Source organism: Poecile atricapillus, chromosome 4 (genome assembly GCF_030490865.1).
Source record: "Poecile atricapillus isolate bPoeAtr1 chromosome 4, bPoeAtr1.hap1, whole genome shotgun sequence".
Classification (NCBI taxonomy): domain Eukaryota; kingdom Metazoa; phylum Chordata; class Aves; order Passeriformes; family Paridae; genus Poecile; species Poecile atricapillus.
In genome coordinates, this window is record NC_081252.1 from 53,701,290 (window position 1) to 53,718,120 (window position 16,831).

At 39.5% G+C, this 16,831-nt stretch overlaps 1 protein-coding gene across 3 annotated transcripts in view; it reads left to right on the forward strand.

Moving 5' to 3' along the window:
• SMIM14 (small integral membrane protein 14) overlaps nucleotides 1–12,106 on the forward strand; it is a 54,014-nt gene extending 41,908 nt beyond the window's left edge. For all 3 annotated transcript variants that reach the window (XM_058839175.1, XM_058839174.1, XM_058839176.1), the window contains 2 exons: nucleotides 7,173–7,321; nucleotides 7,882–12,106. In XM_058839175.1, the coding sequence (XP_058695158.1) occupies nucleotides 7,173–7,321; nucleotides 7,882–7,914 (182 nt within the window). In that variant the 3' untranslated portion in view covers nucleotides 7,915–12,106. The remainder of the gene's footprint in view (nucleotides 1–7,172; nucleotides 7,322–7,881) is intronic.
• Nucleotides 12,107–16,831: the final 4,725 nt, after the last annotated feature.

Consider the following 16,831-nt stretch of genomic DNA (forward strand, 5'->3'; position numbering starts at 1 on the left):
GGAGGTAATTTCTGAGAATCTGTGATGAGCATTTGTACATTAGAAGCAACATTGATGAGAAGCCTGGAGGTACCAATAAAACAGCATAACCATTAATCAGGCCCCAAGTATTACTGAATCTTATTGTTAGCCTCCAGATATGATGATTTGGGGATTGATGGGAAAATTTGGAAGGTGCTTTATTTGTCCTCCTCAGATTCAGAGCGGCCTAACCAATGAAGACTAGATACTGAGCACAAGATACACACAGACACGTGTGTTCACAGCTGAGGCTGGGTGATGTACTGTCGGTACTGTGATCCCTCTACTACACTGTGAGGAAGAGGAAGCTCTGACTCATAAGCTGACATACACCATGACTGCATCTCTGATTTGGCGCCTGTGTAGTTAATGAAGCAGAGCACTGATCTGTACACTTCCTTGGAATTCATTGTGAAATGCATCAAAAAACCTCTCCCAAACAGTGTACAGTACTAGGTCAGTCAAACATTACCAGAATCAACAGTGAAGCATAGCTGTGGGGAAGTTATGCAGTAATGTAAGCATGCCCTGAGGCATTGAGACACTCCCTGATACAATTTCTGCGAGCTAGAGGGAATGTTGTCAAATGTTCATAAGTAAAAGTGAAGTGGATCTGTTTTTCCTATATCAACTTTACCAATTGAGCATGTAAACTCACTCAGCTTGCATCAGGACTGCTGTAATGCTTTAAGGGAGCAGCAAGCACCTGAGCAGTGTTCTTATAAGCAAGACCTGTTTGTGCCTGTATCTTTTACAGGTCTAGGAGCAGTGCAGGCAAGGTTTCCAGCATCTTGGAGAGAGTGCATGCCTTCATTCACCCTTATGTTCCTACCTCTTCACTTCCCTGTAAAACCTGTTTAGAGATGGGCATCCAGCTCAGAGTTGCACTGGGCTCTGCCAGTATGAAACAGCCCCAGATTCAGTGCCATGCTGGGCTGAAGGGGAAAAACTGAGCTGTCCCACATAACCCCTGAGGAAAAGATCGTGTGGTGCACATGTGCTGTACAGTGCTGCTGGTTTACTCTTCTTTTATGGGCTTTGCAAGTTACACTGCCTGTGACTTCCATCACTCCTCTTCCAAATACACCTGTCCAAGGGCAGACTTTTTAGTCTCCCACATCACAGACTTCTATGTAGATTTTCTAATCACAGGCATGTAGGAGAGAGAAAGAAGCAGATGATGGGAGATAGAATAATTTCTATATTAGGAGGCACAGGCAGGGTGTGGAGCTTTTTCTGAGCTTTAGTCCACTGTCAAAACCAAGCCATGCTAGGTCATTCTCAGTCTTGCCTTGGGAGTCTTGGGCCATCACTATTTATGAAGCTTTTAGGCTAAAGACTGTGTAAATGAGTAAGTTCTGATATGCGTGGGCATAAAGCTTTTGGGATAGCTTTAATGTTACCAAGCTGTAGTACAGTGGGGATTTGAATGGTTTGCAACAAATAGCTTTCCATTCTGAGATTCTTGCAATAACTGACTGTGCAGATGCAAGCAATTTGGCAGCAATTGCTCCAAACCAGTGGTTTGTTTCAAAAACCAAAGGAAAAATTACAGAGTAAATGTTTTCCTATGTTATTATACTGCCTTAAATGTAGTTCTAGCAAAGGTATTTTTCTGCTGATGCAACGATATGGCCCTGCGTATTTGCCACATTATTTTGTGGTGCTTCATAATGCTGTGCTTGTGCCAGTCTGTAAGATCCTGGGAGTCAAAGGCAAAAACAAACAGATTGAGCCTGGAGAAGCTTCTAGAGATTTTTTCAAAAACATATTAAAATAATTCTGAGCTAGTCTTTTGTCCATTGCTTCATCCTGTTTTTATGAGCTGTACAGTGATGAGCTTACGTTTGAGGTGAGTCTTCTCTTCCCTAGGTCTCACAGCTCTATTTGCTGTTACTTGCTGACTTTGATTCCTCGTTTCAGAATCTCAATATGAACAAGTTTGTTTCACTCTCACCAATTCGCTCATTTTTGGAATTTGGTCTTCCTTCTGGAAGCACAGCTGGGAATGTTGTCACACACAGATTCTTAAGTTGCAAGGTTGTGGAATAACTGATGAGATGTGTATGGTTTTGTTTTGAGAGACATCAGGGCTGGGGTTCAGCCAATGTTACAGCAGCATCATGTGTTGTGCTGCTGCTACCAGCTGGAAATTTTCAGAAACACCCTCTGTTGATTCTTCCTGAGCATGCTTTGTTTTTTCAACCCTTGATTTCAGCTCCTTTTTTTGTTATTTTTTTTGGAGCCATATCAAGGCAGTAGTACCAGGTCTCCCTCATTCAGTTTTCTGTGTTATTATCTATAAATTCTTACTTACAGTTATTGGCACCATTATGTCATAGTGACTTCCCTGAAGAATTTTCTGCCACGGTCAGAAATAGTGTTTTTGGATTTAGGCAGAGGAAGATATGAGCATCGATTCAATAAACATTTGGGCACTCTGCTTGATAGCTCTTCATCTGCTGGTTCTCCATCAGAATATCTGCTGTGACATTAAAGCATGTGTCAGAGTCTGATGACTGTTCCCTCCATTTCAGTGGGTGCCTTGCAGAAAAGAAAAGGCTCTAAGTTTTGATTAGGCAACACATTTAATGTTCTGTTGAGATTGTTATTGCTCAGCAACTCGAAAGATCTCAGAGTTTCCCTTGAAATGATGAATAAGAGCGATAATTCTTTTCTGAATTCTGTCGAATGCAAGTGGAGCATGGAGGTTGTCTGACGTGTGGCAGTTGCAACATCAGCGGTTCATCCAGCCTAGGGAGGATCCCAGCTGGTACTGATCTGCTCTGGTGGCTCATGGCCCTTCACAGACAGCCTTCTGTCTCAAAGGAAATGAGGTACTACTGCCTGAGTTTTCTCTGTGTTCTAGCAATTCCCAGATGTTGTGACCTCAATTTACCACATTCATATTTTCAGCACTATTCTCAGTGCTTTGCTAAGTTGTAATGTGGTCAGAGATGACTTTCTCAAATGTTGCCTGCTCTACTTGCAAATTTTTATGCAATTTAAAATGAATATATATCTGTGATTCATCATGATTTGTATTCATCTAAGGCAGTCACAGCAGCCTAACCTAACAGCTTGAAATGTCTGCCAACTCTTCCCTCCCTTTTCTGGGAATTCCCTTTTCCTTTCCTCTGCTCAAGTCCATTTTGGCTTTCTTTGGGTTCCTTATCCCTGCAGCTTGCAGGCATTATCTGCTGAAGGTCCCACGGGCTCTTTGTCGTCCCTGATGATTCACTTCTAAAATCCCTCTCTTCATACAGTTTTGTATCTTTCCTTCACAGAACAAAAAGCAAGGCTTAAGGCACCATGAAAAGAAGACGTAAGTCAGAGAGAATGCTTTTGCCTTCCTGCATGCAGATGTTTAACAGTTTTTACCAGGGTCAGTCTGTTTGTACTCCAAAAGAAGATATTTCTACCATGAGAGGGCAGACAAAAAGCACCACATACACTTTTACAGTAAAAGAAATTAAATTTCTTCTCTTTCTTTAGAGAGAGTACAACCTCACTCTGAAGACAAAACTGCAGTTTAAGAGAACTAAATTCATGTAAGGGTATTTAACATGGACACTTAGTACTCTTAATATTGTATTCTTGAGATGTCAGTTGCACAATCAGGAATTGGTTGACCTTTAATCTTTAAAAACTGTTTTTTACAAAATTCATAATTTTAATAGCTTTGACTGCTTTCTAGAACCTCAAATAAATGCAAACATCTGTCACGAAAATTTTTTTTCTACTTCCCCTTTCTTTCTGAGGGAAGACTAGTTTGTGTGGCCTAGTCTATGCTTCTGTAGGAAAAAGCAAGTTCAAAAACTATATCTCATACATGGAGCAACAGATAAGATTCACCATAGTCACTAACTCCTGTGGGAGTTAATCTCACAATCTCAGACTAGCTCCTCATTAAGCTTTCTCCTGCAGAGAGATAATTCAGCCATACTGTTAAAAAAAAAAAAAAAAAAAAAAAAATTTCCAGGTAACCACAGGGTCAGAACTGCTTACAGGCATCATTCAGAAGTGTGTGGATATATATGTAAGCCAAACCCAGAGGACCAGATACTCTGAAAATAAAGACCTTGGGCTGGATTCAGTGTTACATGGAAAGGTAGGTTAGAGACTATGTGACATGTCTCTCAGTGACATGGGAATATGTACTGTTAAATTCTGTTCTAATTGGTGTCTCTGGAGCATTGGAGATTAATAACCAGATCCATCCATCGAAATGGATGGTGGCAGGAACATTCATCTCAGACCAGGACAATCTTCTATCCATCTGAAGATATTAGAAAATACCATTCACAGATACACTTAGAGGATAACCTTTATTCTTCAAGGAATCAAAACATCACTTGTAAATTACTTGCAAAAAAATACCAGTTACAGATAAAGGCACTGTGACTGCAAACTCTTAGTAACAGGACTTTTTTTTTTTATTTCTGCTCATCACCATGTATTCCATGGTGCTTGTTTGCACCTTCACTCAACTGTTCTTTATCCATAAGCTGGTTTTATTTGATTATTTTGTGGATGACCTCAGGGATGGAGGTCTTTGTAGCAAGATTGTTGTCTCCTACATATTACTGCTTCCGTTAGCTGAAATAGTTTCCTGTCTGTTCTCTTGATTTGTAATGCAAAGCTTTGAAAAGTTGGATTCAACCCCAGCTATGTGAAATTTTGCTTATCCTCTTCCCCATAAGAGATTAAAATAACAGAATCTAAAATGTCTCACATCCTTACTAAAGCACAAGGTCATTTGTGAGAGATGTGGGTTTAACGGTTCTTGGAAAGTATAAACATTGTTGTGTCTGTTTTAGTGTCTGGCATGCCTTGAGTGTAGGTAGTGAAGGGCCAGTTAGTTCAGAACATGTTTCAGCACATTTGGTTCCATTTTAACTGTGTTACCACACAGGCTGGAAGAAACTGCGTCTTGCAAGGAATGCCTGTGGTTTCCCTCTGTGGTCCCTTATGCTCCCTTCCCTCACCTGTAGCATGACCTGATCTGGCATCATTTGCTTACCCCAACTTTTGCTTAACCACCACAGACTCTAAGTGCGCTAATGTTGAGGAAAAATTCTAGAAGGCAGTTGGACTAGTCCACTTATCTGCATTTTATGGGGAATCCTGACTAACAAGTCATGTGCATTTTCCATCTTCTGCCAGAAATATTTGCCAAAGCAGGTACCTAAGGCCTTCTTGTTGCTGAAGGTAGTCTCAGAGTGGCTATTATTGTTGTCTGGAAGCCCCAAAATAAAGCAAAGATTTTCAAAGGTTTAAAATATTGACATATGCTGCTGATAATAATAATATTTTTGTCAACAAAACTGAAGGCCTAAACTCTTACCTTCACAATTCCATATGCTTTCAAAATCAAATGTGTAAGAGTTAGTGAATTAAAGGCTGCAGCATTCTTATTTATTTTCTGTGCACTATGCCGCCTCCCCATATATAAAGCCCTTTGTTCACTCAGATTTTCAAAAGAATTCTCTCTTGTAATTGCATATTAATCATAAAATTCCTCTACATTTGCAATTTCTTGAGATTTGAAGTGTCTCTGTTTTGGACATTTAAAAGGCAAAAGCAGTTTCATTTGCTCATACATGTAAATGGTGGTGTTTGTGCTGTGAGAAGCATGAACTTCTATAATGCATAGGTTTTTTTCTTATTTGACATTTTTGAGTGCATGTGATGTCAGTAAAGGATATCAGTCCAACAGCCCCAACTCTTGAAGGCTAATTCCCAGAGCAGTAGTGTGGAGAATGGCATAGGTGTAAGCTTCCCTGCAGGGCCCCTCTGCTGTGTTATGCATCCTTTCCATGGTAGAGCCTCTGTTAGCAATGCTACTCAGGATGATATTGATGGGGGTGGTTCTTTGGTATCAGCATTAACCTTCAAGGAAATTATTCCAGCAGGGTGTAAGTTATCAAGTAAATGTTAAATAAGAACAATCCAACCAATACTGAATCCAGACTTGACTCCATGATCAGGTGATACACATAAGACAACTTGAAAATATGACAGATACAAGTAACTCTGTGGAGTTTTCTGAATGTTAAAATTTTCATCTTAAGTAATAAAATAGAGCTCTTCTCTTTCTGAAAGTTAATCATTGTAGCTTTGAACTAATTCCTCTGTATCAATTGATAATCTAGATCATTAATGAAGATGTTAGGCCTTTAATACTATGATAAATGGATTCATGTTAAGTACTGTAGGTAATTTGCAGTACATGGGTTTACACTTCAGCTGACAAGATTAGTTACTCTTTGATTACTTTAAGTTACGTTTCAGAGGAGAAAAGTTGTTTTAAAATGTGCACGTATTTGCAAGAGTTTCTTGTTCTAAATACATAAATCAGCTGTTTCCAGCCTGAAGGTAATTTTCTTAAATTTTCTTCCATGTGTTGATGTTTCAGGTATTCTGTATGGAAATTTTATGTGAAATTTTTGTATTGCGTTCCCAGGCTTCACTTTGGAATATATCTCTGCAGCATTTTTTCCCCTCCTGTCAGATATGTTGCTGGCAGAAATACCACATGATCTGGATGATCAGACATTGACATCTGGCATATTGACATTGAAACATCTTCAAACAAACTCTCAAGAAATAACTTAAGAGTCAGGAAATTGATTACCATTAGTTTGCTCCCTTCTTGATAGAATTAACATGTTCTCTGTGTGGGGCCTAACAATGGAGCCTAAACTTTTACCACTTTAGTCTTACTGTTTTATTTGTTTGAGGCAAAAAAACGAAGATCAACATACATATGGGCGGTTTTCGTACATAAGTATATTTTGCATCAAGTTTGATTTCTTAAAAATCAAGTTTAATTTCTTAATTAAATTAATTGTGAAGAGTGTGTTTATCATCTCCAGTTCCCTAGGAGTTAACATGAACTAAGAGATATTCATGATAGTTCTGAGAATACCAGTGAAATATTATGAAATAGATAATTCTCTTTCAAATGGATAAGAAATGTGATTAAAAAAAAACAGTAATACTATCTCGAAGCCAAAATGAGGGACTAATGAGAACACTCCACTAAAAAATATTTCAGGGATTTTTTTAAGAGATTGCATTTTTGTTTTCACTTGGGGAAAAGAACTGTGCTGTTACTCTGTTATAACTTGAATTTTTTTTCTCTGTAGTGCCAGGACCAAACTCCTCCAGTGACAATGGCATCAGCTTTGCCATGATAATGATGGCCTGGGTTGTGATTGCACTTGTCTTGTTCTTACTGAGACCTAGTAATCTGAGACGATCAAACACAGCCGGAAAGGCAACCAGCCAACACAATGTAAGTGCATCTTCAAGTGCCCTGCAGAGAGATTCTATAATAGCTTAAATCTATTTTACGTGATTTTATACATCATACACACTGTCTCCAAGTAATTTTTTCCCCCATTTTTTCCCCTCTATTTTCTTGGAACTCCATTAAAAATTAAAATGAGTTAAACCAAAGTGAAAGGAATCATGAAGGCTAAGTGTGAGGCCTGCTGTGGGATGGAACAGGTGCAGTGTCCTCTGGACACTGTCTGTCCCCGGTTGAAACTGCCTCCGACCTTCTTAGGTAAAAGGGGTCAAGCACAGCTTTAAACAAAATTGCAGCATGATACTTTGAGAAGGGTGATCTTTGTCCTAGATGTGGGGTCATGGAAAAATCTCAGTTAATACAGGGAAAAGTATAGTTTTTTAATGCTAATTTGCTCTTAATTAATTTAAGAGTTATTAAAAAAACATGAAAGAAAACACAGTTCAACACTTCTGAGTTCTTCTATTGCTAAATCCTCCTATGTGAAGCACTGTTTCTAATTCTGTACCTGCTTTTTTTTCCCTTTCCTCCTTTCTTCTCCCAAGGGACAAGAACCACCAGCCCCACCAGTGGACTAGAGCATTCAGTATTGGAAAAGTTCAGCAGCTAAAACCTTGCACGACCAAATGAACGAAGTGACCAGATTACTCCTAAACCGCACTCAATATGGTTTCCTTTTCTCATTTATATAGAGCAGAGTTATCAATCAGCAGTAATCTTCATGAACTGCTTTTAGTGACTTCAATTTTAAGTTAAGTTTTGCTTTGTATGTTATTACAATTCCTATAAGATTGTAATTTGAATAATGGTAAGGCGTTGCAGGGGTTTTTTGGTTGTTACTGTTACTCTGGACATTCCACTCAGTCTCTTTCTATTACAGTGATCCTAATTTCTTTGCCATGATTTCTGATAAGCATTGATTGAAAAAGAAAATCCCAGTCCATCTATAAGAATGAAAGGTTACTGGCCTTTCTTCAGATTAATTCATATTTCTTCTCCAGTATGCTTTTGAGAGTTATATTGTGGTTGGAATTACGTAGTTATGTCCTGAAAAATAGAAATTGTTTTATATTTGCCCTGGTTTCAGAGCAGCTTTTCTTTTGGTCTTTGGACCACTAACACAGTTTCCAGGATTGCTGGCAAAAGCATGGATTGTCCACCAGAATTATAGTGTGTGTGTGTGCGTGTGTGTGCGTGTGTGTGTGTGTGCGTGTGTGTGTGCGTGTGTGTGTGTGCGTGTGTGTGTGTGTGCGTGTGTGTGCGTGTGTGTGCGTGTGCGTGTGTGTGTGTGCGTGTGTGCGTGTGTGTGTGCGTGTGTGTGTGCGCGTGCGTGCACATATGTAAGTGAATGTGATGATTGCCACTGTCAAAGCTTTGATCTATATATTGGGAACTTTACACAAAAGATTATATCACCAAAAAAGTTAATTTAGCCATTTTCATTAATAAATTGTATGTCTTATTCAATACATTGTCAAAAAAACATACTTTAAACCCAGGTGTATTTACTTATAGACTTGATCCAATGAGAAATTTAGTAAGAAAAGCCTGGTAAAAATTTCTGTTCTGGCATAGTCTTTTCATAATTGGTACCTTAACAAGTTTTCAGCCATTATGTAATGCGTATTGGACAGGATTAAATCAAATCAAGAAGTTATCACAGTTACCAACTTTTGGTATACAACATGTACTGGCTTATTGAAGTTTTTACACCTGTATGTTATCAGCAATTCTTAACATTTCATCCTTACCTACTAGTAATTTTAGAATAACAAACTTGCAGGTGACTACATATGACATGTCTCTTCCCTCTAATATTTGTGTGTATGTGTGTATGTTCAAATGCGTGTATGTGTGGCTGTGCACACACCTGTGCACATCTCCCATTATGGCAAATGGGAATTACTTTTTTTATGTACATTTATTTAAGAACATTTTAAAGATGTACAGAAAAGCAACACTGTATATTTTTTCTTGTTCAATTTGAAAAATTGATCAGAATAATGTAAAGAACATTTTTATGTTACCGACATAAAACTTCTTTCCTTAAAGGTCAGTAGAACAGACATACGGGAATTCTAAACCTTAGTCTACAAACCTTTATTTCATGAGGATTTCAGTTATGGAGCTAAAGGAACCAATTGTTAAACTTCAAAAAGGTTTATATTAATAGGCTTGTCTTGGTTTGAAAGACATGTATCTGCTAAGGAAGGCAGAAGACCCCCTTGGAATGGAAAACGTAAACCCCTTCCCTCCAAATTATTATAATTTTGATATTAAGGGGCTCTCAGGCAAAGATATGGGAATAGGAATAACAGATCTTTACTAGTATGCACAATAATGCAAACAAACAACAACAACAGCTCTGGCATTAGCCCCAAACAGAACAGGACCCAGCGACCTTTCCCGGCCGCAGGCATTTCCCCTCGTGCAGTTCCGGGCACGGCCGGCAGGGGCGCTGGTGGCTCCCGGCCGGACAGGGCGGGGATTCCCCCGCGCCGGCAGGGGGCGCTGTGGCGCAGGCTCGGGCCACACGCGGTAATGGCAGCTCGGCCGGGACGGGAAGGGATGGGAGAGAGGCTTTGCTGCACAAACCCCCTCTGGGACATCGATCCCGGGCCCCTGGAGGAATCTCGGGAGCAGCAAGCAGGGCCGGCAAGGTGTCTCGGCAGGCAGGGCGTGCGGGGCTACAGTGCAGCGAAAGCTCGGAGCAGCGCCGAGGATGCGGCGGGGCCGAGGCAGCGGCAGCCCGGCTCCCAGCAGGGCAGGGAGAGGCGAGCTCAGGATCCCGGGCAGCCGAGCAGATGGTGAAAAGTCCCTCTTTTAGTGAGGTAGGTGTTAATAAGGTCTCAGTTCAGTGGCTGCCCTCACGAGCAGAGGCTCACCCCACGGCAGAAGAAGCAGCTCTGGGCTGGGCTCTGCCGGCAGCCCCTCTGAAGCCTAGAGACAGACAGAGAAGAGAGAGTGTGCCCTCCTCCCCTGAGCTTGGCCGCTTCTTTTGTATTTCTTAAGCACCCCGTTGTTAGTGTTTCCTAGCAACTTATGGGCAAAAATTCTATAAGTATAAAGGAACTAAAGGAAAGAAACCTAACCCCCAACAGGGCTCTAACAAAAATCTCACATCAGATCCCATGGTTGACAGAGGCAGGATTTTTTCTCTTCAGGGTAAATGATGAGCCAGCTAAGCCTCCTTATAAAGGTACAGTGTAGATCTGAAGAAGGGTTTCTGTAATTTGATGTAACTGACCTTTGAATTTCTGTGGAATAGTGTGCTCCTAAGCATAGGATCATGTTTAAAAAAAAATAACATTATCGGGCCAGGTGCTCTCAGCGACATCAGTGCAGTGCCATGTAAAGCAGTGAAACTGCTAGAGAGAAGCTAAGAGAATTTGTCCTATAATGTCTAATAATATACAGGCCATAAACACTGTGTAAAGTTGTCACTGGGACAAGCACTCTGCTTGTGCTTGCTTTTTGCCTTCCATGTACATTTATGTTTGGGATACTGTTCAGAACAGGTAATACAGCATCATTTTGTTGAACCCACAAGGAAACATATATAATCTTCCGCACTGACCTTTTTTCTCCAAGGATTTTTGGCCACAATTCTTCACTACTGGAAGCATAAAACAAGCTTCCAATTGATTAAAAAGCCAACTGAAACAGGCTTATATTCAGAGAGAGCACTACTCCTCATCCTGTTGGGAGTTGGTGAGATTTACAGGAGATGGTCCTCACTTGAGAGGATCAGTCTCACTTAAATGTCTGTTTATGTATTTATGAAACTTACCACGTGCATCCAGCTCTAAGAGTCTTGGCAAATGAACTTTTTGTTCAGAGGGATGTTGTGGTTTACCTTTAAATGAAATGTCTTTGCTTGAAATTCCTTTAATTGTCCCAGTGATTTTATACATGTATGCTTTCCTCATGTAAATTGCTATTTTAAATTTTCTATGTAAAAGAAAAAAAAAATTGGAAATATTTTATTGTAAAATGTTTTACTAAAGAGCCAGGCCACTATCCCACATCAAAATCTCTGCCTTTTAAATTCAGATACTCTCTCCAAGATATAAATTTCAGATCAGCACTCTTAATTAAAATAAAACTAACTAACCATAGGACTGTATTTTGCCACTCTTATTTGTGTTAAGTAGTGCCTTACTCACCAAGTAGTTGCACTGAAGTTTGTGGAACTACTCTGAGATAATGTACTAGTAGCAGCTTTAGTAAGGGTGGCAGAAATCTGGCCTTTAGTGATGTAATTTGTGATTAAATAATTGTATCATGGTTACAGATGTTTATGGTAAATTCTGGGAAGTGTGGAAGAGATTAGTGGTATGCAAAGCTTCAGGATATGATCAGTTCTGTAATGATGGATTTAAGCTCAGTTAGTAAGAGATGCAAGTTGTAGCAACTTGGGAAATATGGAGAGAAATTTACAATTATACCTTAACTTTGTTAAAACAATAGTATTTTTAGAGTCAGCTTAACACAATTACTATACTCTGAAATGAGAAATCATATGTATTCATGCACTGTCTGCAGATCACTTAGCCTTGTAATACTCATGATTGAAAAAGGAAGAGTGATGATGTCATGTACTTAATGTAAATTGGTGGTTTCAAATATCTGAATTATGCCAAACAAAAAATCATCTGTGCCATTTGCAGTTTCTTAGTATATCTTTTACTGAGTACTTGGATTGGGATAAAGGGCTTGTACTATGCACTTTTTATTGACTTAACAAAATAAATAGCAATCATTAGTAAACTTTTGTCTTTGTCTTTCAGTTTTTATATAAGATATAGGACTGCACCATCCTATCAGTTTTTAAGGTAATTTGAAATCCTCTAAAAATAAGAATCAGTAAAAATAGTGTGTCACCTGTGTAACTTCTAAAACGCTCTAAAATTCTAACTTTTCTAATGGACTCCTGTCTACTGTATGTATCTCAAGCAAGACAACAAATGAAAAGCAGTTTCCAAGTTTAAGATACTTTGATGACCAACATGGATGCCTCTGCCTTTTGCTCTTTGAAGTAGTTAAGCAATGTAGAAAGTTAGAAATAATACAGTAAGAAAAGTACTGACAAATATGCTGATTGTGTTGCTTTGTTTTAGATCAAATCCTACTACTTTGGGATTTGCAATCTATTTTCTAGTTCTAGATCTTAGCAGTGTTGCACCCAGAGCTTCTCTGAGGAAGGAAGATGCTGCAGTGACTCTAAGTGTGTAGGAGTAGGAGAGACCTGCTGCTTCCTCACTGTTCCCATGAAGTGCAGCACTCTTCTCTGGAAGCAGAGCACAAAATTCTGAGCGCTGCCTCAACTCACAGCAACTCAGATCCCTCATTAGGGACTCCTGTGTTAATGTGAGGAAGAAAAGGAGAACCGGAAGAGCATTAGGGTTTAAAATAATATACAGCCATCCAGAGATAGTGATAATAAATACCAAAGAATCAGAAACAAAGCCAGAGTAATAATAACAACAATAACTAAAAAATGTTTTAGGCATTTGAGTCAATCTAGAAAGTACAAGATCTTAATCAGATATCATTAGTGTCTGCTCATCAAAATTTACCTTTTTAATCAAACATGAAATTATAAACAGCCCCTAAAACTAAAGCTAAACTTTTAAGTACACTTGTTAAGATGTTTGGCAAGGATGCATATGCCTATTGAGAAAAGTGATGCAGAAAGGAAATTGCCACAAATCTAAATTCATGTCGTTGAATGGGTCTGTACAAGGCCTAGCTGTTGAAGATCACCAGGTAATTTGAAATTACTCTACCCTAAAGCCTAAAAAAAATTACCCTATCTAGAATGTTTGGGAAAAATACACCAAATCATTGTAGCAAAATAGTCCATTAAGTGGATTCCTTGCAAAAATAGACTACACACATCCTTTTCTCCTTTTCTTTATTTATTCAGTACCAGCCAACTGCCTACACTGCCATTCACTGCACAGATCTGGACCTTGGGGTAGAGGAAGATGCAGAATATTCCATGCTGAACCACATCCTCACTTGTAAAATAACAAAACTCTTACCAGCTTCTAGGCAATATCAGCTGAAGATTTATTTGTGTGTTCATTTAAAAAAAGGAACTGAACACTTGTATCAAAATTGCCAACTCCCATAGCAGACACTTTGTAGATAAATATAATAGCTAGTAGAATCTGGCTTCCACATTACCTTTTTAACATCTGCAGGTCAGAGCATTGGCCAGAGGAGGTGTCTGAAACAAATGTGCCCCAATATTTGGCAATACATATTAATTCACCATATATATACACAGCTTTTTAAAGATTTCATTCTTCTTTTATGGAAAGTGTTATTGTAAAATACTTATTGAAACTAAAGCAATAATTTATAATCCCGGATTACATGTAGTAAGGTTTAAGAAAAAAGTCCTTTGCATTTATAGGCTTTGTTGTTACCTCTTCCCAGCTATAACTGATGAAAAAAGGAGTAATTTTTGTGACTGTGTAGTTTTCAGACTTATAACTAGCTTCAAATTAATTTCTTCTGCTGTAAATCTATCCTTAAAATGTAAAAAAAAGAGCCTAGAGATGAGAAAATACATTTCCTTTATCAGACCAGTGAAAAACCCCACCACTGTACAACATTCTGAAGGTCACAGCCATTGGTTTGATATAAAAAGCAAATCTTTAAAAAGCTGTTCATTTTAGGCAGAATTTGAAATGACTAGCAAGAAAACAACCCAAAGAAGCCTCCACGGGACCGGCACTACACCAAACACTGTATGTAATGCATCAAAATCTGCTTTCTTGTGATGATGAGTAAAAATTGGGTTTTTTCCAACTCCCTTAGTGATTTCATGCAGTCTTGTTTGAAATAGAAAATCCAAATAATCATCCCCCCTTCATCAAATATTAGCTTGCAATTTGAATCACAAATACATCTTGTCTCTGACACTCCCTCCTGCTGTATGCTTGTATTGGGCTTTAGTATGTAAGGGGAAGAGATTAAGCCAAATTAGCTTTTAGCTGTACTGTGAGGGTGCATCAAATCTTCACCTTATTTTATGCAAACAACTGTTACTGCAATGGGACAGCTCAGCTGAGTAAAACACTTTAAAATGGGGATGCTACAAGACGATTTCTCTCCAGTGGGGCAGTGATGAAAAGCAGTGTCTTATCTGGCTGCTCTTGCTTCCATTGCATTAATTTTAGCATTTAATGTTTCCTTCATGTTTGGTTGAGATGGCTGTTAGCCTGAAATGGCTCTCCTGGTGGGAGCTGCAGTGTACCCCATGTTCAGAAAAGCAATGCTGCTGCCCACAGCACTGCTTCTGGAGGAACAGCTTTGATGTCTGGTATGAAGTATATGGTTTCCAGAAAAACATCGGAAGGGAATGAAAAAAAGAGGCACAAAACAGTAGCTAGGCCACCAAATGTAATCATGCCTGGAAGGAAGCGTGAATAATTTCTGTGTATACTGAGAGCTTTAAATAATGTAATTAGAGGAAGATCATGTACTGGGAAACGTTGTGCAGTAACTTAAAGAAGGGGGTTTGACAGGATATTTTCATCAGAGTTCTCAGGGTGCCCTTCCTCGAATTTTCAAAAGTTTTAGTCCTGCATAGCTTTGGAGTTTTATTTATGTGGCAATGTTGTACATGAGACCTGATGAAGTGATTGTCCAGATACTCCATGCCCTATGCAAACAAGCATGTTGAGCCTGAACAGAAGTTCACTGCATTTTGGAACATATTTTACCATATCGTATTTTACCAATAACTGCAGTTTGAGAGCCTGGTTGTCACCAGGAAAGAAAATATCATATTAGATTAAGCATAAAATGTTTGGACAAACGTCAGATGGTTTAGCAATGTCAAAGTTCTGGTGAATATGAGAGGTCGAGGTGACTATAAATAAGAATGTGCCAGGCAGAAAATGTTTATTGTAGCAAGACAGTGTTGGCTCCGAGCACATGTAGAGCTCAGGTTCTCATCTGCCTGTGTTCAAAAATGGCATATGGCTGCTTTATGCAGCTGTTGGAGCCTTTTCAACACGCGTGCCCAGGCCCACACATCCTGAATAATCTCTTTAGCTGCATCTCTTAACACTGTAAAATACAAAGCATGGATTCAAATAGTGATCCAACTGGTCTTCCGGGCACTTTTGTGCCTCAGCCTGGGACTGTTGCCAACTACCTCAGATTTCTCAGTTACAGGTGGGGTTGCCTCCCAGTTGTACTTGGTCAAAACTTAAAGGTTTGACAGACAATGGTGGTTGTTGAATCTGTGTCAGATATTAGTGTCAGAAACTAAGTACACAAACTCAGGTGCCCTTAGTTAATGATCAGCTAAATCTGCTGATCAGTCTGACATTAAACAGTAACCAGCTGGGATTCAAAATTTCTTTAATATCCAGGGTTCTTTGCTGGCTTTTACTCTGACCTCCAATATCAGGATGCCAGCCAGGAGATTCTGCAGTCATGCACTCACTTGCTCTTTGTCTTCCTTCTCCTTCCCCTCATCCCCCAAATCCTTCATAAATCTTGATTTCGCCCTTGTGTAATGGAAGAGTTTGTACATGGGAGGTGAAAAGTGGCCCCTCCACCCACCTTTGGCATTCAGATTGCTCTTGGCTTGGTGGTTTCTGGAAAGGTAGGGGTGTGTCCTCAAACCCACTCCCCAATATGGTGGAAGAGGGATTCACCTGACCTAGTCAATTGCCAATGCTAAAGAAAAACATACACCTGAAATCCCATTCCTCCCATTATTTAGTTTCCTTATCCTGCACTGCAAAAGTATTCACAGTCTACATGGAGCCTTCAGAAAAACAAAGCAGAATTTACAACTTTAAAAAATGGCCAACAGTGGACCAGCCTCATCTGCTGTGTGGCAGCTTTACTTAAGCTTTCTTGCCTCTGCATGCTGTTGCAAAAAATTCTATATTCTGATAAATTATGGGTCTGCCTGAATGGGAAAACCAAGAAGATCCCATCCAGTAATTCTGAATTTTTTCTGTAAGAAGAGGGGAGACCCAAACTGCACACCATTTTCATTGCAATGCCTTTGAGCCCTGTATTTTTTAATCTGCTCGCAGTGCCCTCACCACCAGAGTGTAGGCTATAACAAAACAAAAGCAGCCTTCATCATCCTTTCACACAATCATTTAGGCTGGAAAAGACCTCCAAGATCATGCAGTCAACATTTCAAGTTATGTTGTGTTGTTTGCAAGAGAGAATGCAAGATTGACATCCCAGGCAGGGATGTGACTATTATCAGTGAAAGTCCTTTGCTATGAGAAAAGGGACTAGGGTCCGCTGCCTGTTCCATGGGCTGTTCAGACATTTGAAATAGCTCTCAAATAACAGACTACAACCCAGACCTTTCTCCTCCCAGGAATGGGCCATGATTACCGGATAGAAAAAATATCCCTTTTGAAGCTCCTTGGCAAGCAGCATAGATGCAGGTAGAGAGTTAGAACCACATTTTCATATAATTCTCAGGACACAGCACTCTCT